At 35.4% G+C, this 20,254-nt stretch overlaps 1 protein-coding gene across 1 annotated transcript in view; it reads right to left on the bottom strand.

Moving 5' to 3' along the window:
• Nucleotides 1–1,808: 1,808 nt before the first annotated feature.
• The window catches only part of LOC131432996 (protein Wnt-5), an 88,351-nt gene continuing 69,905 nt past the window's right edge, over nucleotides 1,809–20,254 (bottom strand). Inside the window, exons 4-9 of the mRNA XM_058599702.1 lie at nucleotides 18,807–18,987; nucleotides 12,643–12,892; nucleotides 10,569–10,748; nucleotides 9,411–9,513; nucleotides 8,678–8,845; nucleotides 1,809–2,611 (exon numbers count right to left, since the gene is read on the bottom strand). Of these exons, the coding sequence (XP_058455685.1) occupies nucleotides 2,424–2,611; nucleotides 8,678–8,845; nucleotides 9,411–9,513; nucleotides 10,569–10,748; nucleotides 12,643–12,892; nucleotides 18,807–18,987 (1,070 nt within the window). The 3' untranslated portion in view covers nucleotides 1,809–2,423. The remainder of the gene's footprint in view (nucleotides 2,612–8,677; nucleotides 8,846–9,410; nucleotides 9,514–10,568; nucleotides 10,749–12,642; nucleotides 12,893–18,806; nucleotides 18,988–20,254) is intronic.

Here is a 20,254-nt window from a genome sequence, read left to right as displayed (position 1 = left end):
ATCACATCGAGATTGTTACAATTCTGTTTTTACTGTGTACCTAATTTGGGTGATGGATTCCAACAAAGGTCAATGTTTCGGACTTAGTGACAAAACGAAGTAGAAGTCCAGAACTTTTCATGAGTAGCAGCTGGACGAGGACAATGAAAGCTTAAGACTACAATGAGCGATTCTAGTAAATTTTATAATTTGTATTCATTTTCGGATAAACACAAATCCGACCTTCTCTACTATGCATGTATAAAAAAATCTATACGCAGCTAAAATAAATTTACAAATATAGAAAAAATGAATAAAAATTAAAATATCAGAAAAATACTTATTTTTATGCAAAACTAGATGCAGATTTGGACCATAATTACTCTTGAATCGAATTAATAAAGCTAAAGCGTTTTAGTGAGGTTATAAAATTTCCAGCTTCTGAACTTTATCTAACATGTGTATTGTGAACATAACCAAACGGCATTTTTCTGCTAGCTCAATATATATATATATATATATATATATATATATATATATATATATATATATATATATATATATATATATATATATATATATATATATTTATATATATATGTATATATATATATATATATATATATATATATATATATATATATATATATATATATATATATATATATATATATATATATATATATATATATATATATATATATATATATATATATATATATATATATATATATATATATATATATATATATATATATATATATATATATATATATATATATATATATATATATATATATATATACAACAGAATAGTCGTCGGGGGATTGGTATAGCGTGATGCTTTTCACGCAGCGATTCCCAACCCCGCACATAGGGTCTGAAGATTTTTTCTGGCCCGAAGAGGCGAATGGCCTTGTTGTTAAAACCGCTATAATCAAAACAAAAAAAATAATCGAATCGCATGCAGTCGATGTGCAAAGCTACTCAAAATTAGTATGATTCTACTCATTTTCAGAAAATTAGAACAAACCTAAACATATTTAAAGAACAAATTGGCTGGTTTTTTGGAGATTTGTGCCTAATTATTCAAATTTTGCTTCTTGAACTAAAAAAAATACTGAAATTAAGAGTAGAAGTTGATGAAGATCATTCATGGTAACTAGTGGTAATTACTCATTTTTTTACGTTTTCATATATCATTTGAAAATGAGAAATATAGTACTGAGATCTAGAGAAATTGTTATTTAGCGAGTACTTTGGGAAGTATATCAAGCCATTTGCAACACTTTGGAATGTTTAAACAGTAGACAGCCAACCAAACTGTGTACGGTCGGCTGAAGCTCAATTTATATTACTTTTCTTCGTTGTATAATTTATTTCTTTTCCCCTTTTTTAAACTACTTTAAGTTTAGACGATAGTTTCTCCAAAATTTGGAATCCAAGAATGTTAATACATTGAAATAATAAAGAACTCGGGCCATTGTGATATATGGTAAAGTACTATTAGGTTTTACAAAAACATGAGATAACCTCACAAGATTGAATGAACATCATTTGACAGCTAGCTGTGGTTTGTGTAAATGTTCATTCTAATTTGAATACGTGTTATTAGAAATGTAAACAAACCACCAATGAATGTCAAATATGAACTTGTAAAACCTAATAGAATGACTACGAATTATCGTTTTCGGTGTATGTATAATGTTGCGTTATTATTTCATAATGAATATAGATAGTTAAACCAACTTCTCCTGATATACATTGATATTACTAATAATACTGATGTTAAAACACATTTTCGTTACATAGTATTTACAAGTTATCTGATCAAGTTTAGTCGTTGGATTGTAAAACATTTAGAAAATTGAGTTGCGCAGCATTTTTGAAATAGTTTGCGTGATGGTTCAGCTATCAAAAATTCTTCAAAACAAATATGTTTGAGAAAACATTGTTTTTTTTTATAGCGATTTTTTCTCGTTTGATTGATCTATATCGTTCTTTTGTTATTTCATGCATAAATTTTACAAGCACAGCTAAAATTTTGATGTAACCATACATTTAATAATACGGATTTGTACAGGTAGGAAAAAGCAAGTTTATTATTTGTATATAATCCATTAACTGCAAATCTAAAAAAACTGATGTTGGTTTACTATACTTCCTCCTAGAATTCAAGGTGGTGTCTGTATCTAAAGTCTTCTCTAATCCTTGATCATTCTATAATAATAGTTTCATAGTTATTCTCCTAAAACACTCATACTAAGACAAGTTTTCGCACTGGCAAATAAATAATCTTTCGGCACATTCCTGCACTCATTTACACTAATTCGTTACGTTGCATTCGTCTATTCCAAAGCCTCGAATCGGAAAATCATCCAATGAAGAACAAGTAGGTATGCAAGAATTTTGAGTCGAATTGCAATTTTGGACTAAAACTACAATTATTTACACGTGTATTCTTCTATATGTCTCGTACATATATCGCACTTCACCTGGCAGCACCATTGAAATTTACAGTTACAGCGCTCTTTGACCACTATTTTTTTCGTATTGTACCCTCTACCGCAGCAGAGTATGGCGCATCCATCTAGGCCAGATGAGGTTTTATTACATACACGACCATGAGTACCTGTAGATAGATAAACAAAAATGTTGTGTTAGTAAAGCACAATAATCGAATCCATCGTTACAGAAATAGAAATTTAGTTCTTTGAAATGTTTTTAACCCTGTTGTGTTGGTCTAAAACTTCTCAAACTTCATCTTTATGCGATTCATGGAAAGTAATATCAATATAAGAAGAAATAATCGACGTTGCGCATTTAACCCTTAGATATTGATAAGTGTTTAAGATACTAGTTGAATCAATCACTTTAGAATGCGATTTTTTATGAGAACCGTGGTTCAAAACAAGACAAAACAGGGGCTCATAAGCCAATCTTAGTACCGATGACAGAATGACTGCATGCATGGATGCATGCGCCTTGGGTAAAGGATGATTTGCCGTCTTTATACATACTAACTCTGTAACCGAAATATCGCTCTGCCCCAAAATGTTGCACTCGGGTCATTGCCTTAAAGATACTGTGCAATTTCAGTCAGATCCGACCTCTGGTTAAGAAATTACAACTTGTTTATAAATTGAAAAGGGTATGGTAGTTCAGTCACGTACCCAAAGAGGGCCCACACGAAATAAAAAAAAAATGATATGAAGCGAACAGTGTCAAAACTAATATAATTTATTTTAAAACCGGGGCGAAATAAACGATAAAAATAATAAATTTGTACTGGATGACCGGAAAGAGAAAGTGCACGAGCTTGCCATAGTTGGGCAAGATTCTGCAGAAGAGAAATATATGCTGCTGCTGAACCCCGCACATATTATTTTATAACTAAAAAGACGAACACAAGCGCTTTTCGAGTACATGTTTGGCAGGATTTATTATTAAGCGCCAGAGAACAGAATGATTATCCGACAACGGACTGAAGTCGTACTTCGAAGCGGTACGAGTGCCTGGAAGGAAGGCTCAATGGGTCGGAAAGATCATGATGCCGATTTTCTGGGATAGTATACCTCAGTGCTAGTATTAGCAAGCATCAATAAAGCGATTAAAGACCGAAATTGTTATGAAAGGGCCTTACATGAAGACCATGAGCATCGTTACCATGATTAAAATCTTTGGCTTACTCGTACTATTATCTGTTCCCAAACCTGAAGTCATCTCTGAGAAATCGATGTGAGTTTCTTTTTGAAATTTTCGACCCCTACTTTCGGAACCTGAAACCGAAACAAGTATAGCCAAAGTAAGTTTGTATGGCCATCAACTAATATGACCTACAAATTTAGAAGATGTTTTCTGTTCTCCACGAATCAAAGGAAAGGGAGCTATCTCGGCCCACTTCCCAAAATCTATCACATCATCAAAAGTCTTGTGGATTGTAATGCCCTAGAAATGGACGTTTAGAAGGTCTTAGACATGTGCGACAGAAACGTTAAGAAATGTAATATAATAACCTCCTCTCGGTTACAGTTACAAATTTTATTTAAATACTCAATGATGATATCTTCAGTAGACAAGTTAAAAGTGTCTGTTGAAAACGCCGGTAGAAGGCGCACTGAAAATAATCAGTAACATTTTTTTTATCTGAAGGCCCTCCCGAAACGAAATCCTGGGTACGTACCTGTTGGTAGTTTCTACCCAAAGAAAGTTTATGATTTTATTCAAGATTGAAAGATTTTGGTCGGGACAGAAGGCATAGAAAATGGGTATCGAGCGGCTACCTTCTCTCAGAGTTGTGGCACATCCAGAGTGCTAGGTATGTGACATTTCATTTCATGTACTTTCGCATATCAAGCAAAGAGCTAGTGAATTCACCTTAAATTCAAATTCACTATTCATGCTTAATTCAACTAAACTTAAAAATACTTTTTGGATTCGATATGATATGTTTTGCTATTGAATACAACCGGTCTAAGGAGCGTTTTGTATATGGTTAATTTCGTGCGGTGGTTCGATCACAGTGCCCAAAGTACGCACGATTTCCTGTCAAAATACGCCTATGAATTTCTTTGCTCGTATCATTTTCGGCGGTCACCAGTGAGCTCAAAAACACGAGAAAGTCTTTTTCTATGAGAAAGGCAAATTTGAAATTTTTTTTCTAACATTCCTTTTTAAAAATAGTTTTATAATCCCCCTTCCTCATCGTAGGCAAATGTTGAGTTTTACGAAACATGTAAAATATGCTGCGAGAAAATTTGAAAGAGAAAAGTTCATATTTCAGTTGGGCAACGTCTCGAAGCATTACGCCAAAAAGACCAAGTCTTTAGTCTTACTATATCAAACCACAAGATCTGCAGAACAGAAATAACCTGGTGGTAACCGCACTAAAGCGCCTGTAACAGGTTTTGAAGGCCAATTAAAAACCAATTAGGTTGACGGTAGCCCCATTCATCTTTACACCAGTTGTCATCGCATATGCTCGAACTATAAGTTAGAGTAATATCTGCTGTTTCTGTGCGATTAGTTGATTCTAAGGACGAGATGAAAATAGCTGCATTCGCTTCGAGTTTTTGCGTGGATATAACAGTAGAGTCTTTTTTTTCTGTAGTTTTTTTGCTGCCGAATTATGATAAAATCGAACACGATATAACAAACTCATTTATATACTGTCTAGTTGAGTTCCTTTAAATTAATATATAGTTTGAATCAAAATATTCAGTGACAAATATAGGGGAAGGTGTTCGGTTGCCGGCACCCCACCGTAACTTTTGACAGAAAGCAGATAGCGCCAATCCGACAAATGTCATGTGTGTGTAATAGCTGTGCCGAATTGTTCTTCCTGTGCCGAATTGCGAAGGAAACAGTCACTTGTGCTTTTTGATGCGTTCAAAATAACTTTTAATTACGTGAATATCAACACAAAAGTTTTTTCTGATATTTTTTAGAGTATCATGAATTGAAGAGCATCAATCGGAAATGTGAGTGGATTGAATATTTATGAGGTGAAAAAGATCTATTTCGTGATTTAATGCAGGATGCCATCAAAATTTTCGCAGCTGAAGATTTTTTTTTATCATTTTTGAAATGTCTACCAATTTCGGTTACCGGCACCCCAAGCTGTTCGGTTACCGCTACCCCATTTTTTTTCGACAAATCATGACAAATTGTCAGTGATACTCAGGCTGCTGTCGAGACAAACATCTAGCTGCTCATACAGCAGATGCCACCATCCAAATATTCGACCAAGAGAGCCAAGGCGAAGTCACAATCAGGCAATGAAGGCTTTTGTGAAAAACGCTTCCAAAATGAATAAATTCTGTTTTTTCTTTGAATAGCTGCAGTCTTTACTTATATTTTTCCATTTTTAGCGAAATTTCTTGGGGTGCCGGTAACCGAACACCTTTTATAAAATGGCCAAAATTTATGGCTTGACTAAATTGATAACAATTTTTTTTCAATCAAATCAACTTAGTCTCTTAATCAGTTGTTAGCCAGGGACTTTACCTTTCCATTGATGTATAGATGTCCGCACAATGTGCACTAAGTTAGAAGTTATAAGCTAAAAGAAAAGGGTGCCGGTAATCGAACACTCTCCCTTTAAAATCTTGATACAGTTACAAGATGTACATGAGTAAACTCGTAATGGTAGGGGAAGATATTTGGTTGCCGGCACCCCACCGTAACTTTTGACAGAAAGCAGATAGCGTCATTTCGACAAATGTCATGTGTGTGTGTAATAGCAGCATGTTCTTTTTTGTCTAATACCAAAGCAAACAGACGTTTGTACTATTTGCTGCGCTCAAAACAAATTTTAATTGCGTGAAAATCAACACAAAAGTTTTTTATGACTTTTTATAGTTTCATAAATTGAAAAACATCAATCGAAAAGGTGAGTGGATTGAATATTTATGAGGTGAAATCGATTTATTTCGTAATTTATTACTACATGTTATAAAAATTTTCGCATCCAAAGTTTTTTTTGTCATTTTTAAAATGTCTACCAACTTCTGTTACCGGCACCCCAAGGTGTTCGGTTACCGGCACCCCATTTTATCGACAAATCGCGGAAAATGGTCAGTGATATACATAGATTCCAAGTCTGCAAATTTGTCTGTAAATTATCAAATTTCTTAATTAACATGTAAAGCGAAAGGGTCTAAAGACTATCTACAGACTTTTGAAACTTGAAAACTTTGGTTCTCTGGTTCTGTTAGCCATGGCGACTTCAAACAAATTGTCCAAGTCAAGGAAAATGAACTTTAATGCAATTAAACGTTGCTTAGTGGATAAGAAACCAATAAATTCGACTGCAGCAACGTATCTAATCCCGCGAAGCCGGTGGAAGACCGACCAAATCAACACAAAAGGCGCCACCATCCAAATCATCGCAAAGAGAGCCAATGCGCAATTATCATTAAACAATGAAGACTTTGGTCCAAAACGCCTCCGAAAGCAACAAATTTCGTTTATTCTTTGAATAGTTGCAGTCTTTACTTAAAAAGCTTGCTTCATTTAGAATTGGAACAAAGACAATTGCCTGTATTTCAATTATTTATTATTGTATTCAAGATCTTTTTTTATACAAATGTAGCGTTTTCTTCATACTTTTAAGAAAAAATACGGATAAAATTATTCGTCACGGTTTTGAAGGAATTCTCGAATTTTTCCTGTAACACGGCTCAGTAGGCGGCGCACACCTTCTTCGTCCATCGTTTTAGCTATCTTATTCCACCAGGTCGTCATCTGATTGATGTCTTTGACAACGTTTCCCTTTGCCTTGAGTCTCCTCTTCATGATTGCCCAGTATTTCTCAATAGGGCGGAGCTGGGGGCAGTTGAGTGAGTTAAGGTTTTTCGTAACAAACTGGACCACTTTCTCTGCATACCATTCTTAAACGGCTTTGCTGTAATGACAGCTTGCCAAATCTAGCCAAAACATTACAGGATGGTCGTGGGATCGGATGAACGGCAAAATTCGTTTTTGGAGACACTCTTTTTGGTATAGTTCCGATGTAATTGTCTTATTTGTAACGAAAACTTTCGTTTTTTTGCCGCAGCTGCAAATGCCCGGCCAAATCATAAATTTTCTTGCAAATTTGTCGGCAAAAACAAATTTAAATTTGGCTGGAACATCCCCCCGAGCCGTTGCCAAGTAAAATTTTTGACCTAGGATTTGACCGAAGTCAGCCTTGACACAGGTTTCATCGTCCATCAGAAGACACCCGTTGAACTTGGTCAGCACCTGGTCATATAGTTTCCGAGCACGAATTTTGACCACACTATTCTGTTTCATGGTCCGATTTGGCTGTTTGCTAGCTCGATACGACTTGATTCCTTCCCGGAGTCGAGTTCTCCTCACGGTACTATGGGCAGCACCGAATTTTCTGGCCAAATCACGGTCCGACAGATTAGGATTCCTCTTAATCGTCTTCAAAATCTTACCACGCAATTTCCGGTCGTCAGTTCGACTCCGACGATCGGCTTGAAGCTTCCGAATCGTCGTCAATGTTTTCTTATACCGTTTGATAACGCGCCATACGGTATTTCTGGGCAATTTCAGCTGTTTAGCTAGCCTAGATGCAGACCACAATGGATTTTCCAAATAACTGTGCACAATTTGTTTTCCTTCTTTCGGCTTCCATGTTGATTGTTTACAAAGTACAGTCGATTTTCGGAATGTCAAAAATCATACGTGAAGCTGACAAAATTCCCGACACGTGGGCGCCAAGAGCTTCCAAATCCGTCCACCAGGAGCGCCACAATATGAGCAAAAGTTTGTTCCAATTCTAAATGAAGCAAGCTTTATTTAACCATTTTTAGCGAAATTTCTTGGGGTGCCGGTAACTGAACACCGTTTTTGAAATGGCATAAAATTTATCACTTTACTAAATTGATAATAAAATTTTTTTCAATCGATTGAATCAACTTAAATTTTTATTCAGTTGTTAGCTAGGGACATTAGCTTTTCATTGATGTACATATGTCCGCACAATGTGCACTTAGTCAGAAGTTATCAGCTTAAAAGAAAAGGGTGCCGGTAACCGAACACTCTCCCCTACTCATTGTCAAACTTTGACTTATCAATTATTCTTTTTTTATCTGTTCTATATTCGTGCAAGTAAAATAGATAGATAATAGAACAAATCAATTGTCATCAAAGTTTGATTATGAAAATTTTTATGATATGATCTACTTACCGGGCCATTTCAGCTGTCTATTATTCCGACACCAATCGGGACTCTCGTCTAAATATACTAGATCCAGTGGTGTGGGAAGTTTGTATCTAGGATCTTTCACTTGCAATCTTCCACGTTTGTTGATTTTGACTTGAGTGGCCTCATCATACTTTTCTCTAAGAAAATCACCTGTTGAATGAAATTTTATAATTTGTACTACCGTTAGATAAGGTTGTTAAAAAAAAAACAAAAAGGTATTGTCTATCTTCGAGTTGTTATTTGGTTTCGGTTTGTTAAAGGATATCATCTGAGTAAGTATCAACTCAATCAGTGAAACTAATAATAATTAAAACTGACTTATGCAAAACGATGTGTTTTCCATTATTTTCCTAAATGAGTTATTAAAAGTTTAAGGCTTGCAGCCACTACGTAGTGTATTTCGGTTTTTACTCCGTATTGTTTCCCGCATGCTTCGAATAGCTTTGAAATCTGTTTGTCTAAATAAATTACGTTAATTAGAAATATTACGTTTTGGAGGGATCAAATTTTTATGGGTTTATTGATTCAATAAGTGATTTTTTCCAAAACCCAAGCTTGTTCAAATTGTTAGTTCGTTATGGTACAATTGTTTGAACGCTCGAATAAAAATGATTTACGTGATTGTTGTGGGTCCAATTTGAGACATAAAAAATACTTGAAGCTGAAATCAAAAATTTTTCTTCGATTTTGTATAGTATATTTACATAATACTTACCAATTTCTCTAACCGAAGTTAACTGCTGCCAACATGTAATTAAACTACATGAACCGGATACTCCATGGCATTTGCATATGATGCGTGATTTTTTTATTACTGCCTAAAATATAATTGGACACTTAGACACATGTAACGTAGAAAACAGAGAGGAGAAATGTCAACATAAAATATATAGGGTGATTTTTTAAGAGCTTGAGAACTTTTTTAAACAATAAAACGCATAAAATTTGCAAAATCTCATCGGTTCTTTATTTTAAACGTTAGATTGGTACATGACATTTACTTTTTGAAGATAATTTCATTTAAATGTTGACCGCGGCTGCGTCTTAGGTGGTCCATTCGGAAAGTCCAATTTTGGGCAACTTTTTCGAGCATTTCGGCCGGAATAGCCCGAATTTCTTCGGAAATGTTGTCTTCCAAAGCTGGAATAGTTACTGGCTTATTTCTGTAGACTTTAGACTTGACGTAGCCCCACAAAAATAGTCTAAAGGCGTCAAATCGCATGATCTTGGTGGCCAACTTACCGGTCCATTTCTTGAGATGAATTGTTCTCCGAAGTTTTCCCTCAAAATGGCCATAGAATCGCGAGCTGTGTGGCATGTAGCGCCATCTTGTTGAAACCACATGTCAACCAAGTTCAGTTCTTCCATTTTTGGCAACAAAAAGTTTGTTAGCATCGAACGATAGCGATCGCCATTCACTGTAACGTTGCGTCCAACAGCATCTTTGAAAAAATACGGTCCAATGATTCCACCAGCGTACAAACCACACCAAACAGTGCATTTTTCGGGATGCATGGGCAGTTCTTGAACGGCTTCTGGTTGCTCTTCACTCCAAATGCGGCAATTTTGCTTATTTACGTAGCCATTCAACCAGAAATGAGCCTCATCGCTGAACAGAATTTGTCGATAAAAAAGCGGATTTTCCGAATGGACCACCTAAGACGCAGCCGCGGTCAACATTTAAATGAAATTATCTTCAAAAAGTAAATGTCATGTACCAATCTAACGTTTAAAATAAAGAACCGATGAGATTTTGCAAATTTTATGCGTTTTATTGTTTAAAAAAGTTCTCAAGCTCTTAAAAAATCACCCTGTATATAATAGATGGTAAAAAATGATTGTTTACGAAGAAATTAGCAAATGATTAACTCACCCTTCGTCCAGCTTCATTGTTATGCAAATTCATTAATGCTCGTGCCTTGGCTGATGCACTAAATTTCACTCCATTGAGGGTTTTTTCCGGTTTTTTGAACATTTTTTTCAGTTTGTCATAGATATTGAAATGCTTTAGGTTAAATACTTCCGAGTTACTTATCTCCTTATTGATTTTTTCCTGCAATTGCATATAAATGATTTTGTGAAAATATTTCTCAAATTTTTTTTTATTGAAGGTAACAATAAGACTAGCAATTGCTGGGGAACGGGTATAGCGTGATGGGTAAGTCGATGCCTTTCACGCTGCTCACCTTAGTTCTATTCCCAACCCCGCACATAGGGTCAGGCCCGAAGAGGTGAATGACAACAATGTTAAAACCTCTATAATCGAAAAAAATAAGACTTTCCAGATAAATATCAATTTTTTGAATATACCATTCGACTAAGTTCGTCGAGTACACAAAAAGTCGCACCTACTTTTTAAAAAGAATGGCTTAACCGATTTTCGCAAATTTATGCATTGTCTTCTGGTCTCAAACAAAGTTCTTGAATTTTATCCCGATCCGACTTTCGGTTCCGGAACTGTGCACAAAAAATAATTACACTTACAACTGATTACCATGAACTAAAATTCCAATAAAAGGTATTTGAGTCTCACCAAAAATTCCTGAATTTTATTGTAATCCAACTTCCGATTCCGGATTACATGGTAATACATGTAAAAATTTCTATTTCAAATTATTCACTCACTTTTCTGAGAGATGGCTGGAACGATTTTCAAAAACTTCTAATATAAATGAAAGATCCGTACAAAACTTCAGAATTTCATCCGGATCCGATTTTCAGGAGTTACAGGATGAAGAGTATTGAAAATTTTGAATAGTTATATAGAGCGGTGATGCAAAACATAGAATTTTATTTCAAATGGGGCTTAAATCAATTCCAATCGATTGGCTAAACAAACTGACTTGGTTTGGGTTCCCGGGTTCCGGTTTCGAAAGCAACGGAAACAGTGGTTACCAACTCTAAAGTGGAATTCACTCACTTTTTAATGCGATGCCTTGACCAATTTTCAAAAAACTTCTGAATCCAACATCTGGTTTCAGAATTACAAGGTGAGGAGTATTAAAGCTTTCGAACCGTCATATAAAGCGCAATGATACGCAATGGAAAACATGACACCGTTTTAAAGAACGATGTACACAGTGTGAACTCTCGGTTTTAAATACACAACCAAGTCAATCTGCACGAATCACACATGAGTACGAGTTTTCAACCGTGTTGAAGAAACCAAAAGCACGGCGAATATACGAATGTCTGTAACCGGAGTATGATTTTGGTTGAATACGTAGCAAGAGTTGAAACAAATCATAACCACTTTACAGGAAGTGTGACCGAAAGGATGAAAGAATTTCAATGGATTGAAGTTCCATTGAAAAGTCATGCATCGACATTTCATGTGACGCGATGTATGTGAAATTTTTCCAGCTGGTGGTGTAGTAATATTTTAAATGAAAACAGTAAATAGCTTTATTAAAATAATAATAAAAATCCAACCACAAAGCATAGTTAATGCTGCTGATTTAAGAAATGAAATTTAAGATCCTATTTAGCTTGAATTTCATATATAAAAGTAACAGGAATACAGAATTTCGCTTGGTTCGTTTGATTTAGTTTAATTGATTCAATCGAAATTGCTAAATGTAAGATATGAATCAACCAACTGAAATTGAAACAAAGTCTTTGTCTCTACAATCAATATTCAGAATGAAATATTTTTTCACTGAATTTTTTTTCTGTGGGTTTGGAAAAGGGAACAAATTTGTTAAAACTAGTCGATTCAAATAAATATCTTATTATCCCATTGAATGCTACTGACTTTTTTCCGATCCGAAATTACAGTACGGTGAAAGTTAAAATGTCAAAATGAGTCTAAATGATCTAATATTTTTCTGCTATATGTCTTGCTAATTGATGGCTCTAAAAACTCTAAACAATGATTATGACGGTCTCCGGGTTTCGGCCCAATGACAGAAAAACAAAATACTTAGTTCACAAAATTGTAGCCATACCTGTAGTTCATTCATTTCCTTTGGGTCCAGATTAGAGCTGGAAATTTCTTTGGCTATTTTATCTTGAAGTTTCTGCAGGTCCTCAGGTCGAAACAGCGTGTCAGTTCCATTTAAAACGTTTTCACTCGTATCGTTTAGTGTTTCCAGCAGACGTTCGACAATTTTTGGATACTTTGCTGGTATTGATACCAAACCTCTAGTGCCACGTTTCCTTTCCTTTTCTTTGATGTCGATGAATGTTTGCGAAAACCTGTGAGTTACGAGAAAATTGAAACATTGGTAGCATTAATTTTTTCACTATAGTCACAGAGAACAGACATCTAAGTTCATATCAACTTTTCAAAAGACCTGTCTAAAGTATACAGTACATATAAAGTAAATATAAATTTACTTAAATGCCTGCTCTCTCTGCTATAGCACAGAGAACAGACATCCAAGCTAGTACAAACTTAATTAAAAAATCTGTGTCAAGCATTCAAGTGAAAATTCGTTAAAAATCACCGTTGTGTACGATGCACGCATGAATTACCATTCTATACAAGCTCGAACGCAAGAGTCCATAAGCAATTGCTGGACTGTTTGAAGTGACTCTATAGGTGAATTGCTAGGTGAATATGTAGTTTCAATTTAAATATGATTTTAAGGGTTGCTTGGCAAAGTGATCATCAAATAGCAATTCGCCTATAGAGGCACTTTGAATAGCCTAGCATATGGGATCTTGTGTTCGAGCGTGCATACAATGATAGTTCATGCGTGCAACATCGCACACAACGAATTTTTACTTGTATGTTTACACAAGTTAAAAAAAGTTTTTATAAGATTGGGTGTCTGTTCTATGTGTTTAGATCTGAAAGTAGCACCACAACATTGAGAATTGATTATAGCATATTGATTCCAATAAAATTGTTGGTATATTGTTCTTAGATCTTAAAAAGACATTTGGTTCACTAGGCCATAAAATACTAGAACGATACGGGATTAAAGAGGTTGCTAACGACATTCTCAAAAGTTATTTGTTCAACTGGAAAGAGATCGTATCTCTCGGTTATGCTTGTAGTTTATATCGTTCAATCAGTGTGGGGCTAGTTCATTCGTATTAATTGATTGTGAGTATTTGGCAACTTTTACAGCTTTGTTGTAGTGTTTTTTTATGATTTACACATTCAGTAGAGCAAAACTTCGCATAACCCTTTGGAAATATGTCAAATGTATTGAAAATAATCAATTTGCAGAATTTATCCGATAATTAAAACTGCTCAGTTCCTTCTGCCATTATTTTTTTAAACTAAAATTCTGGACCAGAATACAGGAACTGGAACTAAATTCAAGAACAAAATTCGAGATCTGGGACAGGCTCAAAATAGAGTTTTTTTTTTTTTTTTATTTAAAAGACATCTTTATTCAGGCCTATTTGCGTACAAGCTTTACGTGGCCGATTGAGCCGATTTTTTAAATAAAAAATTCTTTGTATTCGATCTCGTTGTCACCCTTTTTCTAGGGGGAGAGGAGCTTCCATTTCCCTCCTGCGAGGATTGAGGGGCACTTTGTTCGTGGCTCGTCTCGTCGTCCATTGACGCATCGGTGGCATTGTTGATTTCCGTCTTCTTTTCGTTTTCCTTGTTATTCGCAGTCTTGATCTCGTTGCTAGTTACTGTAGAAGCGCCTTGTTGTACATTGGTTGCAGTTGCTGTTTGGTTAGATGGTGAAGGTGATTTTGAAACAGGAGCACTGCACTCACTAGTTTCCGTTGTTGAGCGGTTGTCCTTGTTTTTGTTTGTTTTGTTTGTTTTCGTAGTTTCAGTGCAAGGTTTGCCGTAGTGTGCAGGTTGTTCACAAAACTGACATGTAACCAGTTGATTTTCATACGTAATCAGCGATTTACACGGATGTTTCCCGTCTTGATTAAAAATGATGTAAGATGGAATTGCTTTACGTAGTTGCATACGTACCACTCGCACGCCATTCCGGATACCCGGAAAAAAATTCCGCCATACTTCCCTTTCGATGGAAAGAACTTCACCGTACTGCGACATACCTTCCCGAACATACTCTTCGGTGCACTGCGGGGGAAGGTCATGCACGCGTACTTGTATGGCATTGTCCACCATGTGCACAGGAATTTTGTATTTAATGTTGTCACACTCAACGCTGTGCACCTCGTTGTTAACCGAAGCGAATGCAATTGCATCGCTTTCACGTTTAAACATAATGTACACACAGTTAGACGCCTTGTTGAATTGAATCTCAGTTACATTATTAGCGTCTAGATGCATTCGTTCTTTAAGTAAGATTTCAATTTCATTTGCTGCTGGTCTAACTTTGCAACGCTTGAAATCTATGCAAATTGAATTTGGCCTTGTTGGCCAAGTTTCAGGCTTTGTTAAATCGTATTTGACCATTCCGTACACTCTATTGTTCACTGCACTGTATTGTCTTTGTTTCTTTTGCTTCGACCGCAAACGATTTTCGACTGCGTTGGCTGAGATGCGAGCACGAACTGATCAAAATAGAGTTGTAAAATACTGGTTCGGAACTAGTGAATTCAGTTCCTAGATCCAGTTTCAGAATCCAAGTTCCGAATTTAGTTCCAGCATGCTTCTGAACTCTGGAATAAATTTCTAAAACTGAATTTATAAAATTGAATCCTGAAACTGAATTCAAGCATTTACTTATGAAACTAAATTTGGGAATTAAGATCTGGTTTAGTTCCAAAATTGAGGTTCGGAGTTGAGATCTAACATTTAGTTCCAGAACACGGATTTAAAATTCGTATCCTGGATTTTGTTCCAGAATTCTGAAGATAAAATCCTAAATCAGAAATTGGTATTCGAATTCCGAACATAAATTAAGGAACTAATTTCAGTTCCAAAATGTAATCAAGAAACCAGTTTAAATTCTAGAATAAGGATTCAGTTCTAATTTTATATTCTGAATAAGTTATCTTAAACTGAATTCTGAAACTTAATTCTAAACTTGAAAATAAGTTCGGTGGACCAGAATCCAGATTCTGAATTCAGTTCCAGAAACCAAACCAAAACTCAGTTCCAGATCCAGTATACAGAAGCTAAATTTTGATTACTGTCGTTGATGCTGCTGGCTGAGGAAGCAACTGTTCGCCATGACCGCCGTCAGTCTAAAATACAAGATAAAATGATCGATTTTCGACCATTGTTCACCTTTTATATTCGTCCTGTTGAATATCTGAACTGATATGTGCCCGACTTTCTCAAAACCGAATTCTGAGTGAAAAAAAGGAAGCGTGATGAGTTTTCCTCCTTGATTCCAACAATATGAGAAAACTTAATATTTCAGTTATTTATGGTTAACTCACACTATTGGAAATCTTTATCATAAATTGTGATTATATGTTATATGAATTATGTTGTTTCGATTAGTACAACTCGAGATATTCACGATTAAGTTCTATTCATTCTTCAGGGTGGATTTTTAAATGGCACCCTATAGTAAAGTAAGAAGTATTCATTTTATTCCATATCTTCGTTCAATAGTAATATAAAAAGTGTTTAGTCATGTATTAAAATTGAACACTTGAATATTTTAACAAGGCGAAGAATGTGTATGGAATAACAATTATGGTCATGGAATAACAATTTTCAACCTTGATACAAAAAATTAATTCAAACCAACGTTTGAAGTCGAAGATAATTGAAAATATCATTTAGTGTATCAACCTTAGATATATTATGTTATATTACTATGTTATTTGCCGCGATTCATACTGTATTTTGTGTCGTATGCTTTTAATAAACACATATTTGTCAATTTAGTTATTCACTCAACAAATCAATTATCTTATTAATTCAATCTTTGATAAGTGCCACTATTACGCTCAATTACAACTCAAAAAGACTTTTGTCAGCTCCAATAAACAAAGCAAAGTCAATGTCTTGTTACCATGTGCCTTATTAACATTGAGAAATAAAAAAATGTCTCGGCATTACACTACTTTTGTGGAAATTTTCCATTCTGTTTCAGCAGACTTCGCAACCGTTTCTTAGCGTACAGAATCATTGCATGGCTAATACAACGATCCTATTGACACTAAGAATCCTTCCAGGTCGGGGCTCGATCATACAGCAACAGGCTTGTAAACCAGTGATCTATGAATTAAACCGCCAAACCTGGACCAAATAAAGAAAAGAACAAAAATTACGAATAGAAATAGTGTCACTTGTCGGCTACGTCACTTTCATGAGAATATATTTGGAACAACAAGTGTTTATCATGAGCATCGTGAACTTACCTAATATCTAAGACCCCACAGTAGCTATCCGATAAGCCAAAGTTGATCGAAGTTCGTTGAAACGTATTCAAGAAAGTCAAGCGGAGAGAAAATTTTTTGATAGGTAGACTTCGTCGGGCTGTGTTGAAAAGTGCATAACACTAAGAGTAGTCGGGGCTCCAATCGGTCGTAGAAATTCTATATCCTTTCTATAGAAAGATATAGATAGATTTTCTATCAACCTTGACCCACCCTATTGTTTACATTTACAAGCGATGATAGTAGTTATTGATTTCCAAATTTTATTTTTATAATTTCAGTGTATTTTAAGGAACTACTGAATTTTCTCAACTTCGATATTTAAAGCTATCAAAGTTTAACTATTCAATGAAACTACGAAATATTCCGCGGCGAATAATTACAAATGTTGGGTAATATAGATTTTCTAATTATTTTACAATCAATGAAAACAGAGCAGTGGGAAATCAAGAAACGCCAAAGATATCATGTTGTTTTGATATATACCATATTAACTCGTACACAGAAAGAAATTATGAATTTTACAGGTGACATAATTCTTCAAACGATACAATTCATAACTACTGAACTTCTCAAATGACACAATTTTCCATTCGTAAAGAAATTTACTGGCTCCGAATGTAATTTGCACTCGGCTAGCAAGTGAGACTGTATGAATTTATATGCACGATTTACCAGCCAAGCAGATATGTGCTTCTGTGACTCAGCCGACTAACTGGTGTGCTTTGTGATCTAATGTTTTTCGGTTCAAGTCGCGTTGTTGATGTCGATCTTTTGACTTTTTTCCTTTCGTTTTAAAGCCATGTAATTTTCAAATCACACAATTTTACATATTCTTGAATATAAATTTGTGTGAAATATGACGCTCCATTTATGTGCATCTGATAAGATGGAAAATCACAAGAATTTTTCGAACTGTGTATTTTTTTCTCTTTCATTGCTATTTATTCAACTTTCCAATTTTACTACATAATAATAACAACTGTAAAATGGTTTATCGATAGCGAAAAACTGTGCATAGATACACAAGACTTATGTTAGTTCGCTTATGATCAAGTCTGAAATATTTGAGATGTGATGCTGACTCAAGGCAATAGAACAAAATATTAATATATATTTCGTCAGTCATATTCCCCAGATATTAAAAACATCTTTAAACGTAATTTATGTACCCCCGTCTGGGAAAGTTTGCTCTTGGAATTACACTTGTGTAAACGAAACCGATCCGATGAACTCGACGAGGTGGGAGGGTATTTATTTTTGGCGAAGTTGCACTCGACAACGTCAAAGCTTTTTTTTTCGTTTTGTAACGTAGCCATATTGTCGCGAAGGATTTTCTTTTTCTAAAAGACAAAGAAAAGGCATTGGCGGTTAGATCAACACACTTCAACAAATATGACACCAATGATCCTAATTCCCGCATTTCGGAAAGAGCACTGTGCCATGTATAGTGCTTCTGTTCGTATGGTCGCTTTATGCGCCACCCAACATAGGATTATACGATGTAGGTAAGCATAGGGAACGTGGAATGAATCGAAATTTGTGCTGCATGTTTGATATTGCATGGCTGTTAGTGAAGGGATAGGGAAAAAACAAATACAGCGCATCCTTCAGGGGACGCATTATTCGCACACAAATTTGTGCCTTATGACAGCATTATATGAGCATATCATAAAAACCATAAGTGTTTTCGACGTGAAGTGTCATCTAGGATGGGAAATTATTGCGCCTCTTCAACATCACCAGTATTCGTAAACTAAGCAGTTGCTGGTGGCGTGAAATTTTGATTTGTTATGCATTACAAAATCGTTGCTGAAAATTCCGATAATATAAATTATAACAAACTAAAAAATGTGTTGTAGCGTTCAACTTCACTACTTACTTGTATCCAAACTCCATATCATCACCGCATCCTCCCCAGGTCCAATCTTCGTGTAACTGTGACGGGCGGGAGCTTCGAGAGCATCCACATGATGCCAATTGTCCATCTCGACAGGCACGAGCAATAAAGCTGGCAGCTGCAGCTGCTGCCAACGCATGAACAAATGCCATTTCTGGTGAACCTGCAATCAAGAAATTTTAAGATTTTAATAAAACATGCTTTGTGATATTTTCAGCCAGCATGACAGTTTGAATTCTTCAATTTTGTTAATTTTATATGTTTTAACTGTGTAACTCAAGCAGTCTCTGTTTTTGTACTATTCTTATTCTGATATAATCGTTGTAAATTTATTACATCTAAATTAAATATGTTCCTACAACAAAAAACATACGGATCTTACATGGGGATTGTCCAGATGACGTGAGTATTTATCGATGGTGGCTGTATTCGTTTGTTCCTGTGGGTCAGCAAACTTTAGTGCAGTTAACATCCCCATACCGCGCTTTCGTAATCTGCGACTATCCAGCGAACGAATGTATGTAACTTTTAGGTTTGTTATCCACTCGCTACTAATTTATATCGTTTATTTATACCCGGCTTTTTTCCTTTCTCATATATGTGAAAACCAATTTTTGAACCGAGGCCCGGAGGGTCGAGTGTCATATACCATTCGACTCAGTTCGTCGAGCACGCAAAATGTCTGTATATGTGTATGTATGTATCTAACATTTTATTTGACTCACTTTTCTCGGAGATGACTGAACCGATTTTCCGGTTCCGGAATAACAGGGTAATAAGCGCAAAAAAAAATGAAAATAAGTGAACTTTTCTCAGAGATGGCTGAACCGGTTCTCACAACCTAAGATTCAAATGAAAGGTACAATCGTCTCACACACAGTTCCTGAATTTTATTTTGATCCGACTTCCGGTTCCGGAATTACAAGGTGATCAGTGAAAATATTCTTACTTCAAATTACTTCTTCACTTTTCTCAGAGATGGCGTGACCGATTTCAACAATTTAGGTTCAAATGAAAAGGTCTCATGGTCTCATAAAAAAGATACAAATTTCATCCGGATTCGACTTACTTCCAGTTCCGGAATTACGGGAATACGAGTTTTTTTAAGCAACTTCTTGGCACTACTGTCTTCAGTTCGTTTTTTCGAATGCACGTTGAAAAGGCCTTTATTACCCATATCGGGTTTCGTAGATTCGTGAGACAACACGACAACAACGACAATGAATTAACGTTTATACAAATAAAACCGGAAAAAGCACGTCCGAACGTAAAAACCGGGAAAAGCACGTTCGAACGTAACGGTGTTGGTGGATATATTTATAGATTCCTAGATTTGTGCGAATGTTCATACTACCTAGAACGATGTGATATTTTTTTGAATAACGCGAACCCCACCTAAGCCGACTGAAGCAGAACTGCTACTGAACTAA

Source organism: Malaya genurostris, chromosome 2, assembly GCF_030247185.1.
Source record: "Malaya genurostris strain Urasoe2022 chromosome 2, Malgen_1.1, whole genome shotgun sequence".
NCBI classification, from domain to species: domain Eukaryota; kingdom Metazoa; phylum Arthropoda; class Insecta; order Diptera; family Culicidae; genus Malaya; species Malaya genurostris.
This window is presented reverse-complemented; position numbering and strand designations above follow the sequence as displayed.